The following is a 10,770-nucleotide window of genomic DNA, read 5'->3' as shown; positions in this document are numbered from 1 at the left end:
TGTTTATTACAAATTAATTAATTAATTAAATTTGTTTTATTTTACATATTTATAAAGTGTACTTTCAAAAATAAATTGAATTTCATTATTAACATTATGAGAAAGCAATCTGAGTGATTTAAGGTGAAGAGTGGCATGATCCAACTAACGATTGTAGCAGAGTTTCTCAACTTCAACACTATTGACATTTAAAGTCAGATAATTCTTTGTTACAGGGTGTATTCCTATGCATTGCAGGATGCTTATGGCTTCTACATACCAGATGCCAGTAGACCTCCATTTTCATTATAACAATCCAAAATGTCTCCAGATGTTGTCAAATGTCTCTTGATGGGCAAACCTGATCCCTTTTGAGAATTATTGTCTTGAAGAATCTTCCAGACTGCTATGTGGAGAAGAGACAGACTATAAAAACAAAGAAGAAAAAAAAACTTTTGTGCAAACATAGCCACCATGTCTCTTCCTCCAATCCTTAAGTTTGAGGGCCCAGATATAAGAAAGGAAGCCATACACACACCCAACAGTACAGAACCAGCTAACACCAAGATCTGACCTCCAACAGAATCTGAGTCTGAATTGATAAATATATTGATTTTATTATATTAACATATTAAATGACACAACTACTGATAACCAGCATCAAAAAAGGAATAAAAGGAAGCTGGCACCCCACTCCATCTGAAAAGCCCTTCCCCTTCCCCAATAGACAAATACCTGTGCCTCCTCACGATTAGCTTCACTCCTTCTCCCTTTGTCTTTACTTTTGAAATTCAAATCATTCTCCCTAGGTGGGTGAAAAGTGAATCTGTGAACTTAGTTCTATTCTGCTTCTGCATTCTTTGTCACTGAATAAAGCTTGTGCTTTGACAATCTCAGCTTGGTTCCCTTATTCACCTACTTGAACACAAATGGACAAAGAACCCTCCCCCACCATCTAGGCAGAGAGCCTGGGCGGGTTAAGGCCTGACGAGGGTTCATACAATTTAATTGGTAACACTAGTGCAATATTCAGAGTTTAAAAGGTTGTTTCTTGTTTTGAGAGATTTCTTTCTATAATCAAATATGAATAACAGATTGTTAGTAATGAATTGATAGGGACAGTGGCTCTCTTCCTGCAGCCTCTGACTGGGGAAACTATTTCTCTTTAATCCTAGCCTGCAACTCCAGAACACTCTGGACTCCAAAACCAATCCTGCCTCCTGGCAGGAGTGATAGGAGCTCCGTGCCTTTTACTTTTGGATCAGCTTTGAGTACATATTGCTTTCATTCTAACTCAGCTTTGGAATAAGCGTCCCAAGCATCTGGTTCCTAATTTGTTTTTTCATCTCTCTTACTGCTTGAATTTAAAGTGTTTTAAACCAATTCTTCTCACCTTATTGAGATTGTTCCCACTAGTTTTCTGATATTGACTACTGCACTATAAAATTATAGTTTTTCTTTTCATTAAAAAATATTTCTATAATGGTTTTGAATTATTTACTGAAAAAAATGAGAATATGAATATTTATTACATAAAAACACAAGCACTTTTCAATATCTGGAGTTTAGAGCTGAGTCAACTAACCTCTTCAGCTATAACAATTATATAGCAATAATAAAAAAAAAAACATGGCACAAACAGGTATGAACACATCTCTTTTCCACTCATCTTTTCTGCTCTATCTTATTTATTATAGGATTGAAGGTGTTCTGGAAGAAAAATGATGCAGCATACAATATTTGGATAATGATAATACTCTAAATTTTCACTCTGAGAGGCGGACAATGCAATGTAGAGAGTTTGTTTATCTTGAATAAGATTTCCTCTTTAATGGAAGACTCTAGTGTCACTATCCAGAGTGTTAAGTCTGAAAGAAGGTCTGCTATCCCCTCTCCAGGATGGATCTCTGACCCTTGGGAGAGAGTGGAGGAGTAGAAACAAGAAAGGATGGTAAGGAGAAGGAATGAGAGGCCCATGATAAAAGGGACTCCAGGATACCCATTATATAGATATATAGATAGATGATTTAATGAGAAAAGTAAAGGGACATTTTGCTCCACATCTGGTCTCTATGAATTCATGTCTGCCTAATAGAATCTTCTTTTTATGTTAATAGATTCAACTTACCCTCCCTCCCACTGAGGAGGAAACACCACCACTCCTGTAAGAAAAATAAATATTAATTAAAGGCTTATTCATGCTGCCCTCTTGCTAAGCCCCTCACCAGCTCTTCCTCTGTATCCTAACAACAAAACCTGATTTTTTTTTTTCAGGCTTCTTTCTCAATGAATTTGGAAAGACCTGTGCCAGATGAGAGTACAAAAATACCTTGAAAACTCTGCTGCCAGGCAAGTTTAGGACCAGAGATCAAAGTGGGGCAGGTATTTTTTCCTAGAGACTGACTACTCAAGGAACGGTTTGACATTAAAGATGCTTTGTTCATTTTTCAGTGACAGGAGCCTAAGGGCTGTCAAGAAAAGGCCCTTGGGAGCCCAGAGCTGCATTAGAAGGCAGCTTTCCCTTCCTAGATCCTAACTGAACCAATACTCTCAGAGGATCACTCTTTTTTTGTTGTTTTTTTGTTTTCAATTGGAGGCTAATTACTTTACAATATTGTAGTGGTTTTTGCCATAGATTGACATGAATCAGTTATGGGTGTTCGTGTGTTCCCCATCCTGAACCCCCCTCCCACCTCCCTTCCCAATCGATCCCCCAGCGTCATCTCAGTGCACCAGCCCTGAGCACCCTGCCTCATGCATCGAACCTGGACTGGCGATCCACTTCACATATGATAATATACACGTTTCAACGCTCCCCTCTCAAATCATCCCACTCTTGCCTTCTCCCACAGAGTTCAAAAAACGGTTCTTTACATCTGTGTCTCTTTCGCTGTCCTGCATATAGGGTCATCGTTACCATCTTTCTAAATTCCACAATATGCGTTAGTATACTATATTGGTGTTTTTCTTTCTGACTTACTTTACTCTGTGTAATAGGCTCATTAGAGGATCACTCTTGAACAAGCTCTGAGGAGAGACCACTGCACTGTGATTACCCAGTCTTTTCACAAGTGAAGAATTTCACTTAGTGGTGTACTAGAGAGCTGAATAGTGAAGCTGAAACTCCAATACTTTGGCCACCTCATGTGAAGAGTTGACTCATTGGAAAAGACCCTGATGCTGGGAGGGATTGGGGGCAGGAGGAGAAGGGGACGACAGAGGATGAGATGGCTGGATGGCATCACCTACTCAATAGGCATGAGTCTGAGTAAACTCCAGGAGTTTGTGATGGATAGGGAGGCCTGACGTGCTGCAATTCTTGGGGTCGCAAAGAGTCGGACATGACTGAGCAACTGAACTGAACTGATAAAACTTTGAAAATCTGGGTTGAAGATATTTTCAGTTGTATCTGAGGTTGGGAAGCTTTTTTTATTTGACATGGTACAGCACACAATCATTTTTCCCACTTCCTCACCATCTACCCATTATCTCTAATCACCCTCTTGAAGTGTGTGACTTCACAATTAATGTTTGGTAAACTACATCTAGAGGGAGCTAAATCCTCAAAGTGAAATCAGTTTGTCAGTGCAATACTCAAGTGTGGAGAAGAAACACTTCTGCAAAAGTCTAGTTTGAGAACCTAGTAAGTAAGTGTACTTAATATGAGCTGAATCAGAAAGACTGTTTGGATACTTAGGTATTGATAAGCATTATGTTCAGGCTTTATTTTAGCCCAAAGACTGCTTGTAAAATCTGCGATCCATCTGCAAAAATGTCTTCTTGAGCTGTAAGCTTAATCCTGAATCTTTACTAGCCTGGGGTACTTATGTGTTTGTTCAACCTACCTTAGGGCTGTGTTGTGAACATTACTTCCTTGCTCTATTTTCCTATTCCTTCCTCAACCGCTACCACCTCACCCAAAAATGGCTGCTAGGTATACCCCAGAGATGAGCTATTTTAGCATAACATCTTAACTATTCTTGCTGTCTCCAATTTCTACTTCTTTCATCAAAAAACAATGCATACTATTTCCCACATAGTTGTCAAAGTGATCTTTCAAAAATATATGTCCATTATATTTTTCTCCTGTTTAAACTTCTATGGCTTCCTGTTGCCTATAGGTTAAGTCCAAACTGTTTATAATGAAATTCATGATAGTTTTTTATTTCCACCCACTGTTATGCTATTCCATAGTTTCCAAGCCTTCCATATCTCTGACTGGAATTCTTCTTCTTCTTAGTGTCATGGCTGGGGAAGTTCTATTCATTCTTAAAAATCTCATTTCAATAATCATCGCTTTTTGAAAGCCTTCTGTGTCTTATTGTCCACGTAATTATTTCCTCCTCAAAGTTATTTTTGTCTCTTGCATATGCTTATATTTGTGCACTTATTAGGCATTATAATTTCCTTACACCCCTGCCATATCAAATTATAACTATTTGAGATAGAGATTGTATCTTACTCATTTCTGCATTTTTAACATTTAGCAATGTATTGGGTTGGCCAAAACATTCATTCGGGTTTACCTAAATGAACATTTTGACAGTCTGATACCTCACACAGTAAGCTCTCCACACCTACTTCTTGATTTGTTTTGTTTGTTCACAAAACTGGTGAATGTTTGATGGCAGACAAAACAGTGTACAGATATAAGGAAATATGATTTCAAGTGGAAAAATATAAATCAAGTAGGTTGTACTAGATTGACTCTGGTTTCTTTCAATTGTATAAACTGGAAGAGGTATCTTGTTACTTCTGATGGGTGAAAATAATTGTATTTCTATTTTCATATTCAGTCCCTCTTCCTCTTTCTCCACTTTTCTCTCTCCCTAGAACTAAAGGACACTGTTCTGAGTGCCTTCTATCTTCATCCTTCATTTCTTTTGTTGGACTTATCATGAAAGCATGAGATCAGGTTAACCCAAAATAGGCTTGGGTTGCACTTGTCCTATTTTCAACATGAAAAAATGAACCCTTTCCCATCTAGATTTTAAAGGATTAGACAATAAATTTTGTGATCGTTACTGCACACACACACACATGTACACAAACACACACATACACACAAACATACCACAATCAGAAAGTTGAAAAATCATAAAATGAACCATCTTAAGTTAAGAGTCACCTGTATAGGTTTTTATTTCTGATTCTTTAATGACCATCTCCGTCTTAGATGTTCCAAAGGGCTACTGAACTCAACACATGTAGTGAGGAATTTTTATATTACTTTGTTGTCGGGAGCCAAGAAGAGGACAAGCGAACGCCCCGCCCATGACAAGGCTCTGGGTAAAGGTCATGGACCCAAGGAGGCCATGAACCCAGGGGAATCCGAGTCCAGCAGGCTCCGGGACGCTCCCTATTCTTGCTATATGTGTCTTGTCTGTGCTAATACTCTTTCTTGGAATTCTTGGTGATTTCTCGCTATTCCTGGTAGACCTCGGGGAAGGTCCCAGGGACATCTCTAGGGTGTAAACGTCTGGGGGCTTCCCAGAAGAGTTAGGCTTACTCTGCCCCCAGGGAGATGGGAACCATATGAATAACCTGGTATGCGGGAGGTATTTAGATTTAGGCCATTTATAGATATGTGGGATTTTATATATAGGAGGTATATTAGGGAATATGGAAATAGATTAGAAGTTAAAACTGCTTATAAATGTGATTGTGAATCCCATCCCTGGACACGCAAACACTATTAGATTTAGTTGTAAGTTTATTAACCACACAATGCTATAATTCTCATAATGTGGAGTAAGGGTTAAGACAGCTGTGACGCTGCGGCTGCTCCATTTCCCCTGCCCATGGTGTGCCTGGGAGTACACTAGGAAGTAGTGTTAGTGCTATAGGTATCATAGAGGCTGTGTGAAAATAGAATGAATTATGGCTTGTAGATTAAATAGTAAGCAAGATATTGTAGTATGTGTATAATATAAAAGTTAAGTTTTCATAGTAGGTAAAATTATAATAGAAACTATAGTGGTTAAGTGATTGATTATACTGTAAAACTGTTAAGATATTTTTTTCCCTGTAGCTATGTGTTTCTTTGTAGCTGACGTTTGTCCATTCAAGTGAAGCAGTGAAGCAAGAAGAACGTTTAAACCTGAAAACAGAGTGGGCTAAGAGGTCCAAAACAATCCTTGTCACGCGCCACTAGGGACGGAAGATTTTGTACCCTGGGAAATTCTGTCTTGGAAAATATCCCCTGACTTGTTTTGTTGATCTAAGGGGCACGTCATCTGGAAAGATCTGAAAACAATAATTCGTACCTTGGCCCCGGTAGTAGAAAAAAAGATATATAAGGTGTTAGAGAAAAAATAAAGAAGAAGAAGTTTTTCCACTGCAACTGTGTGTGTGTGTGTGTGTGTGTGTGTGTGTGCATTCGCCGACGCCGCTCATCCCAAGGGTTCCCTGGACCAGCGGAGGCTGGACCCCCGCAGTTGGCGCCCGGAACAGGGACCCGAAGGGTAAGTCCTCCCCCCAAGAAGTTTCCCAAGGCAAGGTCGGGGCGGCTAGGATCTCACCTAGGGTACTGCAGACCCCCCTGCGTAAGATTAAGGTAGGGTGAGAAGGGTGAGGAATCGTGAAAATAACCCTGCGTAAGAGTAAGGTAGGGTGGAAAGAGTGAGTGAGAATAAACCCTGCGTAAGAGTAAGGTAGGGTGGAAAGAGTGAGTGAGAATAAAAAAAAAAAAAAAAAGAAAAAAAGAAAAAAGAAAAAAAAAAAGAAAAAGAAAAAGGAACAAGAAAAAGGAAAAAGAAAAAGAAAAAAGCAGAATAATTGTGAAAACAAAATGGGAAACAGTGAGTCAAAAGATAGACGCCTCTTCATTGATATTGTAAAACAGATGCTCTCTCATAGAGGGATTCATGTGAAAAAGAGTAGCCTTTCTACTTTCTTCTCCTTTGTTCAAGAGCAGTGTCCCTGGTTCCCTGATGAGGGCACTGTTAATCTGAGAATTTGGGAACGAGTTGGCAGAGACATTAGGAGGCATTATGATAATGTTGGGCCAGATAGAGTCCCTGCTGACACATTTTCTCTATGGAATCTTATTAGAGATGCCCTAGACCCTGAGCATGAAGCTGAAAAGTTTAGACGAGAGACCAAGAGCCCTGATTCAGACGGAGAAGATCCGGTGACAGACGAGAATAGAGAAAACACATCTGAAGGGCCCAAAATGAGTCCTAGTTCTTCTGATTATCGCTCATTAAGACAAATGTTGGCCTCTATGGCTGTACATAGGTATGATGATGATTCGGATGATGATGTTCTTGATCCTAGAGATCAGGCTGAGTTGGAAGAAGAGGCAGCCAGATATCATCGTGATGATGGTGGCTGGTCCCCGGTGGGAAAAGTAGTCCCTCAATATTTGATTCCACCCTTGAGACCTGAGAAGAAGCCTATAAGACCCAAATTGCCTAAAAAGACAATTATTCGTCCAGCAGATGATCCAGATCCACCGCCTGCTAAACGCCCTCTATCAGGGGACAACAATGGGTCAGACATTACAGAGACTGACAAAACCGGTTAGGCCAGGAGGTGGCATGCAGCCCAGGGAGCTACTGAACTATGGAGGCTGTTTTTCTTGTGGGCAGGCAGGCCGACAATGAAGGGGAAAAATCCCCACCACCACAAAAAGAAAAAATTAAATATAAAGTAAGTAATAAAAAAACTCTAGATTCTCCCACCCCAACTTGGGGACAGATCAAGAACCTCACTCATCAAGCCCAGACAGTTGCCGGACCTGGTGCCAGCCCAGAACAACTCTTTCTTGCAATCCTTGCTATCCTGAGTTGTCAGGTAAGTATGGTTACTCCCTTTTCCTCTCAGTCAGAGAGCGGAATTTATTGGGCCTATTTCCCTGATCCTCCAACTCTGCAGGTTGTCCCTTGGACAGAGTCACCCCTTCGGGTGACAACTAATGCACCTCGGTTGCTAGGAGGGAGTTGGACATCTCATTCTTTAAAAAGTTATCCTATAAATCTAAATTTCTCTTTCCACGGATTAGTTGAAGGAATCCCAATTTGCTTTAATTTTCCCCTTGAGGGAACTCGAGGCCTTATTACCCCAACTAAAGAGGGATGTGTCCAGACATCAAAAAAGGCCATTATTATTGATTCCCCACTTAATAAAGGAAAAAAGGGATCAAAAAGATTTGTTTGGGTTTTATTGGGACAAATGCCTGGAATCTCAGATGAGATCCAAACACAATTTGGAAGGTTTAATCATTCTCTCCCCTTTGATGACACTTATGAACGATGCTCATCAGACCCACCTTCAGATGACAGCTGGGGTGGAGTAAATTATCAGATAGGATACCCTCAGTGGAGAGAGTGTATTTATGATTCTATGTTAGCCTATAAAATGGGGAATTCAAATACAATATCCATTCAAGATTGGAGTAATCCAAATCCAAAACACGATCTAAAAACAGTAAAAAATTATACAGACGAGTATGTAAATTGGGAAAACTCTACTGTACCTTGGCCTCTTTCAGTCAGTAGATGGCACCACAACGCCCTAGTTCCCCCCATGGTTGCTTATCAGCAAAATTCAAAGACCTTTTGGCAGCCAGAGCTATGGAGAGCAGTAGCTGCAACTTCCAATGTAACTTTAAAGCGACCTAATTCAACCTTAGAAAAGGCTGTCTTAGCCTGCCTTCCTTCTCCATATGTTTTCCTTTTTGTTAATGATTCAAATAAGTTGCAGATATATCTTAATCAAACTGGAGGACCTACAATTGTTGATTGTGATACCTGCTTCCTTTCTAGCTGTCTGAGCCCTAGGTTTAATGTTTCTGCTTTTATAATTTTAAAACGACCTCCCTATCTCATGGTACCTGTTAATTTGACAACATATTGGTATGATAATTATGGCTTAGCTGTATTACAACATGTTAAAGAGTTAATGAGAATTAAAAGGTTTGCAGGATTGTTAGTTTTAGGAATATCTGCCTTAATTATGGCCATATCTTCTGCTATATTAGCCTCTGTTTCTCTTGCACATCAGGTTCACACAGCTGCTCATGTTAATGATTTGTCAAAAAATGTTTCCTTAGTGCTAGCAACTCAAGAAGCTATAGATAGAAAACTAGAAATGAAAGTAAATGCTTTGGAAGAGGCAGTAATGCATATAGGAACTGAATTACAGGCCTTAAAAACGAAGTTGGCTTTATCCTGTCATGCAGATTACAAGTGGATTTGTGTTACACCCTTAAAGGTAAATGAAACAGATTATAATTGGGAGCGGATTCAAAATCATATTTCTGGGGTTTGGAATAGCTCTAGTATTAGCTTAGATTTAGAAAGATTACATCAACAGATTTCTAATGTAAAAGATGCTAAGTTAGACTTTACTGTGGTAGAAACAGCTCATGATTTCTTTAATCAGTTAAGTTCCTTCATATCAGGAAAAGGTCTTATTTCTGGGATTATGACCTGGGTTTCTCTAGGATGTATTGTCTTAGTAATTATTCTTATCCTTCCTTGCATTGTTAGGATCCTCGGAACTAGTATTCAGCGCCTTTCTGTTGAACTTCAGCTGCTTGCCTTAAAAAATAAAAAAGGGGGAGATGTCGGGAGCCAAGAAGAGGACAAGCGAACGCCCCGCCCATGACAAGGCTCTGGGTAAAGGTCATGGACCCAAGGAGGCCATGAACCCAGGGGAATCCGAGTCCAGCAGGCTCCGGGACGCTCCCTATTCTTGCTATATGTGTCTTGTCTGTGCTAATACTCTTTCTTGGAATTCTTGGTGATTTCTCGCTATTCCTGGTAGACCTCGGGGAAGGTCCCAGGGACATCTCTAGGGTGTAAACATCTGGGGGCTTCCCAGAAGAGTTAGGCTTACTCTGCCCCCAGGGAGATGGGAACCATATGAATAACCTGGTATGCGGGAGGTATTTAGATTTAGGCCATTTGTAGATATGTGGGATTTTATATATAGGAGGTATATTAGGGAATATGGAAATAGATTAGAAGTTAAAACTGCTTATAAATGTGATTGTGAATCCCATCCCTGGACACGCAAACACTATTAGATTTAATTGTAAGTTTATTAACCACACAATGCTATAATTCTCATAATGTGGAGTAAGGGTTAAGACAGCTGTGACGCTGCGGCTACTCCATTTCCCCTGCCCATGGTGTGCCTGGGAGTACACTAGGAAGTAGTGCTAGTGCTTTAGGTATCATAGACGGCTGTGTGAAAATAGAATGAATTATGGCTTGTAGATTAAATAGTAAGCAAGATATTGTAGTATGTGTATAATATAAAAGTTAAGTTTTCATAGTAGGTAAAATTATAATAGAAACTATAGTGGTTAAGTGATTGATTATACTGTAAAACTGTTAAGATATTTTTTTCCCTGTAGCTATGTGTTTCTTTGTAGCTGACGTTTGTCCATTCAAGTGAAGCAGTGAAGCAAGAAGAACGTTTAAACCTGAAAACAGAGTGGGCTAAGAGGTCCAAAACAATCCTTGTCACGCGCCACTAGGGACGGAAGATTTTGTACCCTGGGAAATTCTGTCTTGGAAAATATCCCCTGACTTGTTTTGTTGATCTAAGGGGCACGTCATCTGGAAAGATCTGAAAACAATAATTCGTACCTTGGCCCCGGTAGTAGAAAAAAAGATATATAAGGTGTTAGAGAAAAAATAAAGAAGAAGAAGTTTTTCCACTGCAACTGTGTGTGTGTGTGTGTGTGTGTGTGTGTGCATTCGCCGACGCCGCTCATCCCAAGGGTTCCCTGGACCAGCGGAGGCTGGACCCCCGCACTTTGTCATGCCCTTCTAACCT

General features: G+C 39.9%; 2 protein-coding genes across 2 annotated transcripts; both read left to right on the top strand.

Annotated features, from left to right (window-relative positions):
* Window positions 1–6,683: 6,683 nt before the first annotated feature.
* Window positions 6,684–9,557, top strand: LOC110134613 (endogenous retrovirus group K member 113 Gag polyprotein-like). Its single transcript, XM_070478466.1, has 2 exons — window positions 6,684–7,776; window positions 9,474–9,557. The coding sequence occupies exon 1, from the start codon at window positions 6,770–6,772 to the stop codon at window positions 7,505–7,507; it is 738 nt and encodes a 245-aa protein (XP_070334567.1). The 5' UTR covers window positions 6,684–6,769; the 3' UTR covers window positions 7,508–7,776; window positions 9,474–9,557.
* LOC139038972 (endogenous retrovirus group K member 6 Env polyprotein-like) lies at window positions 7,546–9,591 on the top strand. The gene has a single exon (XM_070478451.1). The coding sequence runs from the start codon at window positions 7,546–7,548 to the stop codon at window positions 9,589–9,591; it is 2,046 nt and encodes a 681-aa protein (XP_070334552.1).
* Window positions 9,592–10,770: the final 1,179 nt, after the last annotated feature.

This window comes from Odocoileus virginianus, chromosome 17, assembly GCF_023699985.2.
Source record: "Odocoileus virginianus isolate 20LAN1187 ecotype Illinois chromosome 17, Ovbor_1.2, whole genome shotgun sequence".
NCBI lineage: Eukaryota > Metazoa > Chordata > Mammalia > Artiodactyla > Cervidae > Odocoileus > Odocoileus virginianus.
Note: the sequence above shows the minus strand (reverse complement) of the source record. Positions and strands in the feature narration are given on the sequence as shown.

Coding starts and splice junctions, on each gene's coding strand:
- LOC110134613 (XM_070478466.1), top strand. CDS start 6,770: ATGGGAAACAGTGAGTCAAAAGATAGACGCCTCTTCATTGATATTGTA.
- LOC139038972 (XM_070478451.1), top strand. CDS start 7,546: ATGGAGGCTGTTTTTCTTGTGGGCAGGCAGGCCGACAATGAAGGGGAA.